Source organism: Nerophis lumbriciformis, linkage group LG21, assembly GCF_033978685.3.
Source record: "Nerophis lumbriciformis linkage group LG21, RoL_Nlum_v2.1, whole genome shotgun sequence".
Classification (NCBI taxonomy): Eukaryota; Metazoa; Chordata; class Actinopteri; order Syngnathiformes; family Syngnathidae; genus Nerophis; species Nerophis lumbriciformis.
The window spans coordinates 11,613,030-11,630,612 of record NC_084568.2 but is presented as its reverse complement, the minus strand read 5'-3'; the positions used below and the strand labels follow the sequence as shown (position 1 = coordinate 11,630,612).

At 38.4% G+C, this 17,583-nt stretch overlaps 1 protein-coding gene across 1 annotated transcript; it reads right to left on the bottom strand.

Annotated features, from left to right (window-relative positions):
• Positions 1 to 8,193: 8,193 nt before the first annotated feature.
• Positions 8,194 to 17,583, bottom strand: dnajc28 (DnaJ (Hsp40) homolog, subfamily C, member 28). The gene is made up of 2 exons (XM_061983433.1): positions 17,526 to 17,583; positions 8,194 to 10,355 (listed from the first exon to the last, which is right to left on the bottom strand). The coding sequence occupies exon 2, from the start codon at positions 10,339 to 10,341 to the stop codon at positions 9,190 to 9,192; it is 1,152 nt and encodes a 383-aa protein (XP_061839417.1). The 5' UTR covers positions 10,342 to 10,355; positions 17,526 to 17,583; the 3' UTR covers positions 8,194 to 9,189.

Genomic DNA, 17,583 nt, shown 5'->3' with positions numbered 1-17,583 from the left:
TAAGATAATGCTAGCTATAAGCGTATGCCCGCTATAAGATAGTGCTAACTATAAGCGAATGCTATCTATAAGCTATATGCTAGTTATAAGCGAATGCAAACTATAAACTAATGCTAGCTATAAGCGTATGCCCGCTATAAGATAATGCTAACTATAAGCGAATGCTATCTATAAGCTATTTGCTAGCTATAAGCGAATGCAAACTATAAGCTAATGTTAGCTATAAGCGTATGCCCGCTATAAGAAAATGCTAACTATAAGCGAATGCTATCTATAAGCTCATGCTAGCTATAAGCGTATGCCCGCTATAAGATAATGCTAGCTATAAGCGCATGCCCGCTATAAGATAATGCTAGCTATAAGCGTATGCCCGCTATAAGATAATGCTAACTATAAGCGAATGCTATCTATAAGCTATTTGCTAGCTATAAGCGAATGCAAACTATAAGCTAATGTTAGCTATAAGCGTATGCCCGCTATAAGATAATGCTAGCTATAAGCGTATGCCTGCTATAAGCTAATGCTAGCTATAAGCGTATGCCCGCTATAAGATAATGCTAGCTATAAGCGTATGCCTGCTATAAGCTAATGTTAGCTATAAGCGTATGCCCGCTATAAGATAATGCTAGCTATAAGCGTATGCCCGCTATAAGATAATGCTAGCTATAAGCGCATGCCCGCTATAAGATAATGCTAGTTATAAGCGTATGCCCGCTATAAGATAATGCTAGCTATAAGCGTATGCCCGCTATAAGATAATGCTAGCTATAAGCGCATGCCCGCTATAAGATAATGCTAGTTATAAGCGTATGCCCGCTATAAGATAATGCTAACTATAAGCGAATGCTATCTATAAGCTATTTGCTAGCTATAAGCGAATGCTATCTATAAGCTCATGCTAGCTATAAGCGTATGCCCGCTATAAGATAATGCTAGCTATAAGCGCATGCCCGCTATAAGATAATGCTAGCTATAAGCGTATGCCCGCTATAAGATAATGCTAGCTATAAGCGTATGCCCGCTATAAGATAATGCTAGCTATAAGCGTATGCCCGCTATAAGATAATGCTAACTATAAGCGAATGCTATCTATAAGCTCATGCTAGCTATAAGCGTATGCCCGCTATAAGATAATGCTAGCTATAAGCGCATGCCCCCTATAAGATAATGCTAGCTATAAGCGTATGCCCGCTATAAGATAATGCTAACTATAAGCGAATGCTATCTATAAGCTCATGCTAGCTATAGGCGTATGCCCGCTATAAGAAAATGCTAGCTATAAGCGTATGCCCGCTATAAGATAATGCTAGCTATAAGCGTATGCCCGCTATAAGATAATGCTAACTATAAGCGAATGCTATCTATAAGCTCATGCTAGCTATAAGCGTATGCCCGCTATAAGATAATGCTAGCTATAAGCGTATGCCCGCTATAAGATAATGCTAACTATAAGCGAATGCTATCTATAAGCTATTTGCTAGTTATAAGCGAATGCAAACTATAAGCTAATGTTAGCTATAAGCGTATGCCCGCTATAAGATAATGCTAGCTATAAGCGTATGCCCGCTATAAGATAATGCTAGCTATAAGCGTATGCCCGCTATAAGATAATGCTAACTATAAGCGAATGCTATCTATAAGCTCATGCTAGCTATAAGCGTATGCCCGCTATAAGATAATGCTAGCTATAAGCGTATGCCCGCTATAAGATAATGCTAGCTATAAGCGTATGCTCGCTATAAGATAATGCTAACTATAAGCGAATGCTATCTATAAGCTCATGCTAGCTATAAGCGTATGCCCGCTATAAGATAATGCTAGCTATAAGCGCATGCCCGCTATAAGATAATGCTAGCTATAAGCGTATGCCCGCTATAAGATAATGCTAACTATAAGCGAATGCTATCTATAAGCTATTTGCTAGCTATAAGCGAATGCAAACTATAAGCTAATGTTAGCTATAAGCGTATGCCCGCTATAAGATAATGCTAACTATAAGCGAATGCTATCTATAAGCTATTTGCTAGTTATAAGCGAATGCAAACTATAAGCTAATGTTAGCTATAAGCGTATGCCCGCTATAAGATAATGCTAGCTATAAGCGCATGCCCGCTATAAGATAATGCTAGCTATAAGCGTATGCCCGCTATAAGATAATGCTAACTATAAGCGAATGCTATCTATAAGCTCATGCTAGCTATAGGCGTATGCCCGCTATAAGAAAATGCTAGCTATAAGCGTATGCCCGCTATAAGATAATGCTAGCTATAAGCGTATGCCCGCTATAAGATAATGCTAACTATAAGCGAATGCTATCTATAAGCTCATGCTAGCTATAAGCGTATGCCCGCTATAAGATAATGCTAGCTATAAGCGTATGCCCGCTATAAGATAATGCTAACTATAAGCGAATGCTATCTATAAGCTATTTGCTAGTTATAAGCGAATGCAAACTATAAGCTAATGTTAGCTATAAGCGTATGCCTGCTATAAGATAATGCTAGCTATAAGCGAATGCAAACTATAAGCTAATGCTAGCTATAATCAAATGCTGGCTGTAAAAGAACACTAGCTATAAGCAAATGCTAACGGTAAACAAATGCTGGTTATAAGATAATGCTAGCTATAAGCCAATACTAGCTATAAGCGAATACTAGCTATTATGAATGCTAGCTATTAGCAAATGCTAGCTATAAACTAATGCTAGCAAAAAGCGAATGCTAGCTATTAGCAAATGCTACCTATAAGCTAATGTTGCTATCTATGTGTTCCAACAATTTCAGATTCAGTATTGTATATTTATGAGTTTTATGTAAGTCTGCAACACTCATTAGTTTGATTAAATATGATTTATTGGTGAGCTAATGATCTAAACATACATATGTGATAAGAGTATGAAACTAAAGTATCACTGACGGGGCTCACCTGTGCTTGTAGCGGCAGTTAGCGGAGTGTCCAGCAGAGGGCGGCCATGTCGCACATCAACGCCACCGAGGTGACTTCCTCGCTGTGGCCGCGCTGCCTCAACACAAGCGGTCTTCTTCCGCCGCCTGAGCACAACCACACCGGCGCGCCGTCATGGTGGACGGCTCCCCGGGGGTCGACTCAGGCCGCGCTCTTCGTCCTCCTGGTGCTCGGCATGTTCGGCTTCTTCTCCTTAGGCGTCATGCTCAGCTTCATCCGCTCCAGGAAGACAGAGAGTTCCCAGGACCCCTACCACCAGTACATCGCCCGCGACTGGACCCGCGTCAGGACGCCGTGCGCGGCCGCCCAGGCTGCGGCGTCCGTGGTCATCTGTAACCTAGCAACAGCAGGACAGGAGTGTGCCTGAATACTACGTCACAATAAAAGTTTTTTTTTTCCATTTACAACTCATTAAAGTTATAAATTAATAAAAAGTTGTATCATGTTGGACACGATTTCTCAAGTCTTACCAAATACTTCACAAAACGGCCATAACTTAAAAACCGTAATAACCTCTTAAAAACTATCACTTAAAAAATATGAAATGGAAAAAACCTAAAAACTATAAAAACGTTAATTACTTAAAAAAAATACAACGTTAATAACCTAAGAACTATAAAACATAACTTGAAAACCATAAAACGATAATTCTAAAACTATAAAACATTAATCACGTAAAAACTATAAAACATCCATCCATATTTTTTTTACCGCTTGTCCCTATCAGGGTCTATAAAACATGAATAACTTAAAAACTATAAAACGTTAATAACTTAAAAACTATAAAACATTAATAACCTGAACACTATACAACATTTAATAACCTAAAATCAATAAAACGTTAATAACCTAAAAACTATAAAACATTAATAACTTCCAAACTATAAAACGTTAATAACCTAAAACTATAATTTAACAATAACTTCAAAAATATAAAACGTTAATAACCTCAAAACTAAAAAACGTTAATAACCTAAAAACAATAAAACGTTAATAACCTAAAAACTATAAAACGTTAATAACTTCAAAACTATAAAAAGTTAATAACCTAAAAACTATCAAACGTTAATAACTTCCAAACTATAAAACGTTAATAACCTAAAACCATAAATCGACAGTAACATCAAAACTATAAAACATTAATAACTTAAAAACTATAAAACGTTAATAACCTGAAAACTAAAAAATGTTAATAACCTAAAACCAATAAAATGTTAATAACCTAAAAACTATAAAACGTTAATAAACTAAAACTATAAATCGACACTAACTTCAAAACGATAAAACGTTAATAACTTAAAAACTATAAAACGTTAATAACCTCAAAACTAAAAAACGTTAATAACCTAAAAACAATAAAATGTTAATAACCTAAAAACTATAAAACTTGAATAACTTCAAAAGTATAAAATATGAATAACCTAAAAACTATAAAACGTTAATAACTTCCAAACTATGAAACGTTAATAACCTAAAACTATAAATCAACAATAACTTCCAAACCATGAAACGTTAATAACCTAAAACTATAAATCGACAATAACTTAAAAACTCTGAAACTTTTAAAAACTATAAAACGGTAATAACCTAAAAACTATAAAACGTTCATACATTTTCTACCGCTTGTCCCTTTCGTGGTCCATAAAACATTAACTTAAAAACTACAAAACCGTGATAACCTCTTAAAAACAATCACTTAAAAAAGATGAAATGGTTATAACCTAAAAACTTCAAAATGTTGATCATTTAAAAACAATAAAACGTTAATAATAAAAGAACTGTAAAACGTTCATAACTTAAAAACCATAAAACGAGAATTCTAAAACTATGAAACGTTAATCACTTACAAACTATAAAACATTAATAACCTCAAAACTATACAATGTTAATAAATTCAAAACTATAAAACGTTAATAACCTAAAGACTATAAAACGTTAATAACTTTAAAAACATAAAATGATAATTCTAAAACAACTTCCAAACTGTTTTAAATCACTTAAAAAACGTTAATCACTTAAAAACTATAAAACATTAATAACTTAAAAACTATAATACTTCCATACATTTTCTACCGCTTGTCCCTTTTGTGGTCTATAAATCATTAATAACTCAAAAACTATAAAACTGTAACAACCTCTTAAAAACTATCACTTCAAAAATATGAAATGGTAATAACCTAAAAACTATAAAAACGTTAATCACTTAAAAACTATAAAACGGTAATAACCTAACAACTATAAAACTTTCATGACTTAAAAAACATAAAACGATAATTCTAAAACTATAAAACGTTAATCACTTAAAAACTATAAAACATTAATAACTTAAAAACTATAAAACATCTATCTATTTTCTACCGCGTGTCCCTTTTGGGGTCTATAAAATATTAATAAATTGAAAACTATAAAACGTTAATAACTTAAAAACTATAAAAGATTAATAACCTCAAAACTATACAACATTAATAACCTCAAAACTATCAAATGTTAATCACTTAGAAACTATAAAACGTTGATCACTTAAAAACAATAAAATGTTAACCTAAAAACTATAAAACGTTGATCACTTAAAAACGTGAAGCAAGGTAGCCGAAACTTGTCAGGTACAAAACTTTACCTTACTAGCCTATATAAATCAACCAATTATATAAACAATAAAACGTTAATAACCTAAGAACTATAAAACGTTCATAACATAAAAACCATAAAACGATCATTCTAAAACTATAAAACGTTAATCACTTAAAAACTATATAACGTTAATAACTTAAAAACTATAAAACATCCATCCATTTTCTACCGCTTGTCCCTTTCGTACTCTATAAAACATTAATAACTTCAAAACTATACAACATTAATAACCTAAAAACAACAAAACGTTAATAACCTAAAAACTATAATACGTTAATAACATAAAAACTATAATACGTTAATAACTTCCAAACTATAAAGCGTTGATAACCTCAAACTATAAAACGACAATAACTTCAACTATAAAACGTTCAAACTTTTAAAACTACAAAACGGTAATAACCTAAAAACTATAAAATGTCTAACATTTTAAAACCATAAAACATTAATAAATGGGACAAAACAAACATGTTTACTTGACTCACTTCCTGGGAAACTTATCAAGGAGCTTTTTGTAATATTAGGAACATCAGTGCTAAATATTATTAACTTATCACTTATCAATAACCTAGCATTCAAAAAAGCGGTTATTGATCCTCTGCTTAAAAGACCTAACCTCGATCCTGACCTCACGGTAAACTACCGGCCGATGTCCCATCTTCCCTTTATCTCGAAAATCCTCGAAAAAATTGTTGCACATTAGCTAAATGAACACTTAGCGTCTAACAATCCCTGTGAACCCTTTCAGTCCGGTTTCAGGGCGAATCACTCTAAGGAGACAGCCCTCGCAAAAATAACTAATTGCTAACTATGGATGCTGATGCGTCATCCATGTTGCTGCTACTTGATCTTAACGCTGCTTTCGATACCGTCGATCATAACATTCTATTAGAACTAATAGAACTAGTTGTCTTGAAAGCACTTTTATTAGGGTTACTCAAAAACTAAATTCACAACAAGACCCGTATATTTCACACTATCCTGACATTTTAGCTGAAATTCAGCTCTTTTTTCAAATGTTGACAAATATATGGCTAAAATGGTCATATGAAGAAACAAACTAGTTGTATTCGATATTGTGTATTATTACACTGAGGGTACACAATTGGCGTCTAGGCCATTGACACGTTTAAATACATTAAAAACAGTTATAAATCGAGAAGGTGTATATATATATATATATATATATATATATATATATATATATATATATATATATATACATATATATATATATACACAGGTAAAAGCCAGTAAATTAGAATATTTTGAAAAACTTGATTTATTTCAGTAATTGCATTCAAAAGGTGTAACTTGTACATTATATTTATTCATTGCACACAGACTGATGCATTCAAATGTTTATTTCATTTAATTTTGATGATTTGAAGTGGCAACAAATGAAAATCCAAAATTCCGTGTGTCACAAAATTAGAATATTACTTAAGGCTAATACAAAAAAGGGATTTTTAGAAATGTTGGCCAACTGAAAAGTATGAAAATGAAAAATATGAGCATGTACAATACTCAATACTTGGTTGGAGCTCCTTTTGCCTCAATTACTGCGTTAATGCGGCGTGGCATGGAGTCGATGAGTTTCTGGCACTGCTCAGGTGTTATGAGAGCCCAGGTTGCTCTGATAGTGGCCTTCAACTCTTCTGCGTTTTTGGGTCTGGCATTCTGCAACTTCCTTTTCACAATACCCCACAGATTTTCTATGGGGCTAAGGTCAGGGGAGTTGGCGGGCCAATTTAGAACAGAAATACCATGGTCCGTAAACCAGGCACGGGTAGATTTTGCGCTGTGTGCAGGCGCCAAGTCCTGTTGGAACTTGAAATCTCCATCTCCATAGAGCAGGTCAGCAGCAGGAAGCATGAAGTGCTCTAAAACTTGCTGGTAGACGGCTGCGTTGACCCTGGATCTCAGGAAACAGAGTGGACCGACACCAGCAGATGACATGGCACCCCAAACCATCACTGATGGTGGAAACTTTACACTAGACTTCAGGCAACGTGGATCCTGTGCCTCTCCTGTCTTCCTCCAGACTCTGGGACCTCGATTTCCAAAGGAAATGCAAAATTTGCATGGTTGGGTGATGGTTTGGGGTGCCATGTCATCTGCTGGTGTCGGTCCACTCTGTTTCCTGAGATCCAGGGTCAACGCAGCAACTGCAGTCTACCAGCAAGTTTTAGAGCACTTCATGCTTCCTGCTGCTGACCTGCTCTATGGAGATGGAGATTTCAAGTTCCAACAGGACTTGGCGCCTGCACACAGCGCAAAATCTACCCGTGCCTGGTTTACGGACCATGGTATTTCTGTTCTAAATTGGCCCGCCAACTCCCCTGACCTTAGCCCCATAGAAAATCTGTGGGGTATTGTGAAAAGGAAGATGCAGAATGCCAGACCCAAAAACGCAGAAGAGTTGAAGGCCACTATCAGAGCAACCTGGGCTCTCATAACACCTGAGCAGTGCCAGAAACTCATCGACTCCATGCCACGCCGCATTAACGCAGTAATTGAGGCAAAAGGAGCTCCAACCAAGTATTGAGTATTGTACATGCTCATATTTTTCATTTTCATACTTTTCAGTTGGTCAACATTTCTAAAAATCCCTTTTTTGTATTAGCCTTAAGTAATATTCTAATTTTGTGACACACGGAATTTTGGATTTTCATTTGTTGCCACTTCAAATCATCAAAATTAAATGAAATAAACATTTGAATGCATCAGTCTGTGTGCAATGAATAAATATAATGTACAAGTTACACCTTTTGAATGCAATTACTGAAATAAATCTAGTTTTTCAAAATATTCTAATTTACTGGCTTTTACCTGTATATACCTGCTCTTTTGGGTTGTCAAGTTGTGCAATTAATATCTGAACAGTGTGCCGAGGACATCGATTATAGTACACTGTGTCTTGATTATTAAATAGTGGACAAGCTCGACGATGGTGTACTACAAAAGTAGTGGTAGAGTAAGCGGTCTTGCTCCTGTTCTACCGTCTTTAATAGTAACAGTAATTCAGTACAGTATGAGTCATTTGAAAGTATTTACTACTACTACTAGTGTTGCGTAGATGTCCGGATGATTTGCCTGCAGACGGCGCGTCCAGTTGGTTGTATTTTTACCGGAGAAAATTGAGTTAAAACGTGTCTTAATTGTTGTCTACCGTTGCAAAGGTGAAGTGCGTTCATATGTCTGCAAGACATATTGTATTGAAGGTGTGTAACAATACGGTCTTGTTTTCCCAGGTGAAAAAACAAAACAATATGCCTTATAGAGACAGTAGTTCTGATTGGATCCCTCCATGATTTATGCCCTGCCTCTCTCCCACATGCTACTGTGATTGGAAAGATTCCTAACTTGTTCCACCCACTAAAGACGAAATTTGATTGGATTTCCTCTCCGTGAATATTTTTGTCACATTTTTGACTAAATTGTCAGTTAATTTCATCATTGTTTTAGTCAACATGTATTTGTTTTGATTGTTATTGTCCTATTTTAGTCAACAAAATTAGGACCAAAGTCAGCTGGGATAGGCTCCAGCTCAGCCGTGAACAGGAAATAAAGGAAAGTGTTGTTCCGTGTCCTTCATCTGAGCCAGCTTTGCATCCAAGACATCAAGCCTGGTTTTGTGTCTCTAGACTTCGCGCTGGCGGCGTTGTCTCTCTTCTTCTCCTCCCTCTTTCTCTCCCGCTCCGCCCGCTGCTCTAGTTGGCGCTGTCGGGCAGCCTTCTCAGCGCGCTCCGCCTCCCGCGCCAAGCTGAAGTGCACCATCTGCATCTGGAGCATGGGCGTGATCAGGTTGTAGTCGTCCACCATCTTATTGAGCTTAACCAGGTCCTCCTCGGCGCGGGCACGTAGCTCCTCCCACCTGCCGCGCTCCGTCGGGTTCATGGGTTCCCCCAGCCGGGCCCTCCCCTCCAATAAAGCGCTACGGATGTGAGCGGCGCCCTCGCGGATGTCTCGCTGCGTGACCACCCAGGCTGGCTGGTAGCCGTTGTCGATGAGGATGCGATTAAGGTTGTGTGTCATGGGGTCAGCGTAGGGGTTGTGCTCAAACTTATTGAGAGGCTTTCCAACGCCGCTCAGGTTGCGGAAGTCCCCTCGCGCCATGGACTCCTGGATCAGGTCCTCCACAAGGCGCTCCACTGCCTGGGTGATCTTTATCTTCCTGCTGCGCTGACGCATGTCCCGCTTCACCAGCGCCCCCTCTGCAGCTGCCGCTCTCTCGTGTTCCCTCTGCCGGTAGTCTAGGACCTGCTCGGAAGCTCGATCTACACGGAACTGCCGGTACTGGCGTTCGCGTTGACTAGGAGTGCCCGAGCCAACACCCTCGTAGTTGAGGTAGTGCCTATGCTGGGGAGCCACACTCTTGGACTCGTCCTCTTCCTCCTCGTCTACGTCCTTCGCCGCATGCCGACACCGTGCCTCGCTCCGGTGTGCCAGAACGGAGCGGTAGGCCTCCTCGACCCGGGCGAAAAGGACCGCATCGGCGGTAGAAGCGCCAGAATCCGGGTGGTAAAGCTTGGCCAGGCGCAGGTAGGACTCCTTGACGCGGGCGTCACCGATCGGCTCGACCTCGGGCAGTTGCAGCAGCCGGTAGTTCTCTCGTAGGCTGCTGCTGATTTGGGGTCTGCTGCTGGACGCCCGGAGCCACCAGGACCAACCAGAGCGCGGCAGCAGGAAAGGTCCATGACAGGAGGAGCAGCAGGAGAGCAGTAGATGGCAAGTGAAGCTCATTTCTCTCTCCACTCCTGCAATGAGAGCAAGAACAGAACAATCACAATCTGGATGGTTTTGGTCAAAATAAAAAGAGACAAAATGGTAAATTGCTTCTCGTTATATAATTTTGTTAAGTATTTATATTGTCAAGATCAGGGGTCGACAACCCGCGGCTCGAGAGCCGTATGCGGCTCTTTAGCGCCGCCCTCGTGGCTCTCTGGAGCTTTTTCAAAAATGTATGAAAAATGGAAAAAGTTGAGGGGGGAAAAAAATATTTTTTGTGTTAATATGGTTTCTGTAGGAGGACAAACATGACACAAACCTCCCTAATTGTTATAAAGCACACTGTTTATATTAAACATGCTTCACTGATTCGAGTATTTGGCGAGCGCCGTTTTGTCCTACTCATTTTGGCGGTCCTTGAACTCACCTTAGTTTGTTTACATGTATAACTTTCTCCGACTTTCTAGGACGTGTTTTATGCCACTTCTTTTTCTGTCTCATTTTGTCTACACTCTTAGAAATAAAAGTGCTAAGTAGAACCATATATGGTTCTTCGGCTCGTCCTCATAGGAGAACCCTTTTTGGCTCCAGGTAGAACCTTTTTATAAAGGTTCCACCTGGAACCCTTTTGGAGGGTTCTACCTAGAACTGTGTGTGTAAGGTTCCACCCAGAACCCCCCATGAGAGGTTCTACAAAGAACCCACGCAGGGAGTTCCACTAAGAACCCTTTCATGTTTCAAGGGTTTCATCTAGAACCCACACAGGGAGTTCCACTAAGAACCCTTTTGTATTTCAAGGGTTTCATCTAGAACCCACACAGGGAGTTCCACTAAGAATCCTTTTGTATTTCAAGACTTTCATCTAGAACCCACGCAGGGAGTTCCACTAAGAACAATTTCATATTTCAAGGGTTTCATCTAGAACCCACACAGGGAGTTCCACTAAGAACCCTTTCGTTTGTCAAGGGTTTCATCTAGAACCCATGCAGGGAGTTCCACTAAGAACCCTTTCATGTTTCAAGGGTTTCATCTAGAACCCACACAGGGAGTTCCACAAAGAACTCTTTCATGTTTCAAGGGTTTCATCTAGACCTGACACAGGGGGTTCTAAAAACATCCCTTTTCAAAGGTTTTCACCGATAACCGTCTTGTCTTCTGAGGGTTCTATAAAGAACCATATTGTATTCTACAGATCAGTTTAGTTCATATTATATTGTGGTCATTTATCATGTTGACATTGAACAAACATTCAAAACATTTTAATGAGAAAAACATTTACCGGTATTTAAAGATAGGCACCATTATTGGCAAATGTTATCAGGAAGTATGTCCCTGGTGACACAGGATCTTACCCATGCTTTCAACAATCCCTGAAGAACTCTTTCTTCCAAAAACGGTTCTCTGGATCAAAATAGTTCTTACTGGAACCCTTAGTGTTAGTGAGAACCCTTTTAAAACCAATTATTCAGAAAAGGGGTTTTAAAGGGTTCTCTGGATCAAAATGGTTCTTACTGGAACCATTAGCGTCACCAAGAACCCTTGAAAAACCCTTTCTTCAGGAAAGGGTTTTTCAGAAGCAAATGGTTCCAGTTAGAACCTCAGCACTTGTAGAAGAACCTTTTTAGAACCCTTATTTCTAAGAGTGTACCAAACTTAACGTTGTGCATGAACCCACAAAGGTGAGTTTTGTTGATGTTATTGACTTGTGTGGAGTGCTAATCAGACATATTTGGTCACTGCATGACTGCAAGCTAATCGATGCTAACATGCTATTTAGGCTAGCTATATGTACATATTGCATCATTATGCCTCATTTGTAGGTATATTTGAACTCATTTAGTTTCCTTTAAGTCCTCTTAATTCAATTTATATCTCATGACACACTATCTGTATGTAATATGGCTTTTAATTTTTTTGCGGCTCCAGACAGATTTGTTTTTGTAGTTTTGGTCCAATATGGCTCTTTCAACATTTTGGGTTGCCGACCCCTGGTCTAGATCAAGGGTCCCCAAACTATGGCTCGCGGGCAGGATTTGGCCCGTGGGAATTAGGTCCCGACGTTGAGCAACTCAAACCATTGTTTCTGCTTTAATGAATTCTGCCTTGGATTTTATAGCCAAATTTTTCTAACTGGACTTCGACTTAAACAAGTTGAAAAACTTATTCGGGTGTTACCATTTAGTGGTCAATTGTACGGAATATGTACTCTACTGTGCAACCTACTAATAAAAGTCTCAATCAATCAATCAATGCTCCAAATGCAAAACTCTTGCAAAAATCATAAAGCTTACAAACTATTAGCTAACTCCCTTTATCTGAATAGCCATTTGTGATTTATAGCATGAAATAACAAATATCTTGCAGGCATTTGTTGTTTATGTTTCAAAATGATTCAACAATTCAATGTCCAAATACAAACAGTAGAAATAATGAAGTAAATGTCAGCCAGCTACTGTCTTGTTCTAAAACACCAATGAAAATGAAATAGACAGGCTATATACTGTAGCAAAAGTCATCACATGTCTGCCACAATCATGTGTGTTCTTAAATGTGTATTCCATGTCTTTCATGTCGAGATTTTGATTTGTGCTTAAATGGTAAACAACTAAAATGAATGATTTGGGTATTGTTTTATCCAGACGAATACATCTGTCTAAATGTGGCCAAGTTGACGCATTGTGGGTTTCCTGGACGTCGTCTACATCGCTAAAAGAAAAATCTAAGGAAGAGAATCCCTCTGCCATCTTCCACTAGTTGTTTTAATATATAAATCAGCCACTTGAATATTCCCTCTTCTCTTTTCCGACTCTCTCACTGTCATTTGGGATGTGCGTGTCTGTTGTGATTTCCCTTCCTGGTTCGAAGACCCGCCCTATCTTGCCTCTGATTGGCCTGTCCGTAATGTTTTTCCATAATCTTAACCAACCGTGAATCATCATAGTAAACAAACCAACCAATCGTGGATTTTCTCATACGTAAACCAACCAATCATCATTGATGTTGCCCGTATATTTTGTCCCCTGCCCGTGGAGTTGCTTCGCTACGTAGCTTAGATTTTTAAGTTCATCGTTTTTAATGGAAAACTGTAGTTTTTACCACTGGATTATCAAAAATCGTACTCATTACCGGAAAACCGTAGTTGTTGGCAAGTATGGCAAAGAGACGGATCAAGATTTTAAAGGGGAACATTATCACCAGACCTATGTAAGCGTCAATATATACCTTGATGTTGCAGAAAAAAGACCATATATTTTTTTAACCGATTTCCGAACTCTAAATGGGTGAATTTTGGCGAATTAAACGCCTTTCTATTATTCGCTCTCGGGAAGCAATCCGCCATTTTCTCAAACACATTACAAACACTGAGTCAAATCAGCTCTGTTATTTTCCGTTTTTTCGACTGTTTTCTGTACTTTGGAGACATCATGCCTCGTCGGTGTGTTGTCGGAGGGTGTAACAACACGAACAGGGACGGATTCAAGTTGCACCAGTGGCCCAAAGATGTGAAAGTGGCAAGAAATTGGACGTTTGTTCCGCACACTTTACCGACGAAAGCTATGTTACGACAGAGATGGCAAGAATGTGTGGATATCCTGCGACACTCAAAGCAGATGCATTTCCAACGATAAAGTCAAAGAAATCTGCCGCCAGACCCCCATTGAATCTGCCGGAGTGTGTGAGCAATTCACGGACAAAGGACCTCGGTAGCACGGCAAGCAATGGCGGCAGTTTGTTCCCGCAGACGAGCGAGCTAAACCCCCCTGGATGTCTTGGCTCACACCGTCCCTTATGCCACCGAAGATGATCAAGAGAAGAATATCGACCCTAGCTTCCATGGCCTGCTGACATCAACTCCAAAACTGGACAGAACAGCTTTCAGGAAAAGAGCGCGGATGAGGGTATGTCTACAGAATATATTAATTGATGACAATTGGGCTGTCTGCACTCTCAAAGTGCATGTTGTTGCCAAATGTATTGCATATGCTGTAAACCTAGTTCATAGTTGTTAGTTTCCTTTAATGCCAAACAAACACATACCAATCGTTGGTTAGAAGGCGATCGCCGAATTTGTCCTCGCTTTCTCCCGTGTCGCTGGCTGTCGTGTCGTTTTCGTCGGTTTCGCTTGCATACGGTTCAAACCGATATGGCTCAATAGCTTCAGTTTCTTCTTCAATTTCGTTTTCGCTACCTGCCTCCACACTACAACCATCCGTTTCAATACATGCGTAATCTGTTGAATCGCTTAAGCCGCTGAAATCCGAGTCTGAATCCGAGCTAATGTCGCTATAGCTTGCTGTTCTATGCGCCATGTTTGTTTGAGTTGGCATCACTGTGTGACATCACAGGAAAATGGACGGGTGTATATAACGATGGTTAAAATCAGGCACTTTGAAGCTTTTTTTAGGGATATTGCGTGATGGGTAAAATTTTGAAAAAAACTTCGAAAAATAAAATAAGCCACTGGGAACTGATTTTTACTGGTTTTAACCCTTCTGAAATTGTGATAATGTTCCCCTTTAACACACATTGTAGGTCGGAATTTAAAAAAATATATTTTTACAGAGATAAAAAAGACGGATTTCCGACTATAGACGGAAAAATGACATGCCTGTAGAATGCAAAAAACCCCAACCTTTTGTCTTCTTGTTTCCCAAAAGGATTGTGAACGATAGGCAAAACTCCAATAAAGTGCAGTTCCCCTTTAAAGTTCACTTTCTGCAATGCTTTGAATTACACAGAAATATTTACACTTGAGAAATAATATCTGCAATGTTTTTTAATACATTTTCTCTGCAGAAAAAACAATGGTATTCTAGGTTCAAACTCTGTATTGACGTTCTACACTGTTAAGCTCAAATACTGAATCAGGACAATACATATTCACAGAGTATTTTTGACACTTTCACTTTATAGACATTTCTCTAACACAGGGGTGTCAAACTCATTTTAGCTCATGGGCCGCAGGGAGGAAAATCTGTGCACACGCGGGCCAGACTATTAAAATCATGGCATTCAAACTAAAAAAATAAAGACAACTTCAGATTGTTTTCTGTCTTACTTTGACCAAAAATAGAATGAACACATTCTGAAAATATTACAATAAAAATATAGAAAAAAATACCGGCAGCAGTAAAGTTTAGATCCATCTTTCGCATTATTATTTATTTTTTATGAATTAAGTAACATTTATGACAACCTGTTTCCTAAACACAATATAGAATGTGAGATATAACAGGATAATGCATACATTTATCATTTGTTTTCAAAACGGTTACAAAAAAAGTGGGACCCAAAAAATGTACTGTTTGACCATATTTTTTTATAACTTGATGGGGTCACTGGGACCCCATTTTGAAAATTCCTAGCATCAACACTGATGGAGTATTGGTGTGTGCAAAACAGCAGCAGGCGGCTGTGGCCTGTGGGCCGGTTCTAATACTAATCAAATATCATCCCGGCGGCCATAGATAATACATTCGGGCCTTGACTTTGACACCCCTGCTCTATCAGGAGAGGCAGCTCAGTTCATTCGTTTCATTAGTTATAACGGAACTGTGCATGAGAGTTTCATGCATTTTGAACATTTTTAACTATATCACATGAATTTGGCATTTTATGCGTGTGATAAAGACATAATTGTTTTCTGTATGATTCATGAGAAATAATCATTAGTACCTATTCGTCTACATCAGGGGTGTCAAACGTACGGCCGGATAAAACCTTTGCAGACCCGGGGGATGAATTTGCGAAGTATAAAACTGAGCTGAAATTTTTTAATGAAAGAAACCGCTGTTCTAAATGTTTCCACTAGATGTCGCAATAGCAATTATTGGAATCTTTGTAGATTATGCTACATATGTAAAAAAAAAACACACACAAAAAAAAACACATGTTAGTGCACCAGTCGAGGAAAATGAACAAAGTACATAAATAACATCCTGTAATTTGATTTTGATATTATTTTTTTATCATGATAGATTGAAAATGAAGTTGACTGATGAACATTATCACATAATTTATTCAGAAAGCATAAATAACGACGAATAAAGATAGAATACTTTTAACCGCAACCTGTAAGTGTTAACAAAAACCCAACAAAATTATGATTTGTACATTTTCAGCATGTGCTTGTTCTATTTTTAAACAAAGAAAACAATCTGAAGTTGTCTTTATTTTTAAGTTATTGTGCCGTGATTTTACCAGTCCGGCCCACTTGGGAGTCCCATGATCTAAAAATTAGTTTGACACCTTTGGTCTACATATAGAAGAAGGCCCTTGCCTGAATTACTGATTGTTCCCCTCTGTACTCTCCACCTCATAATAGTCTGGATTCGCCCCTGATAATAATTGTGTAACTTATTTTTATGGGCTTGCCTCTTTGTGATGTTAAGTTCCTGTTATAAGCTGTTATACAGTATATGCCTTGAGCTCTTATTTTGAAGGAGCTAAGAGCGGAAGTGGTGACACGTTGTAGTGGAGTGGAGGTTTTGAAAAGAAAATAAATAAAGTGGCCCTCGTGTAAAACACGGAGCTGCAGTTTTACACGAGGACCACTTTATTTCCTTTTCTTTTCAAAACCTCCGCTCCACTACAATGTGTCACCACTTCCGCTCTTAGCGCCTTCAAAATAAGAGCTCAAGGCATATACTGTATAACAGCTTATAACAGGAACTTAGCATCACAAAGAGGCAAGCCCATAACAATAGGTTACAATTGCATTATTATTTCTTATAATATTATGATAAACATGTTGTTCGTTTTAGTTAGAGTCTCTGCAAATGCATTAATCTAACTAATAAGATCATTGCAAGTGTAGGCTAGACTGTCAAAGTGTAGCTAATAAAGTGGCCAACGCGTGCAGTTGGCTCTAAAACATAACTAAAAACAACATTTTGCGGTAACTAGAAAACATAAAATCATGTTTTCATAGCCGCATTTCTCTTCACTGACCACCAAAAAATAGAATTTAAAATGCTGCTCATTTTAGTTCCCTTCCGTGACGTCATAAAATGCCCGGCTGTCAGCCTTCCTGACGGGCCAGCAACTAGCTAGCTAGCGGCCGAAAGACTTCCGTTCAGGAAATACAGCGCTTAACACGCATTTTTAAGACATGACACCAACATTAAGATACCAACTAATCCACCAAGCTGACTGTGAAAAGACATTTAACGACAAACAAGGGCTGAATATCGGGTCACCTGCTTGGGTTGTTTTGACGCTTCTTCTTCTTTCACTTCATTGGCGGAGCAAAACTAC

Coding starts and splice junctions, on each gene's coding strand:
- dnajc28 (XM_061983433.1), bottom strand. CDS start 10,341: ATGAGCTTCACTTGCCATCTACTGCTCTCCTGCTGCTCCTCCTGTCAT.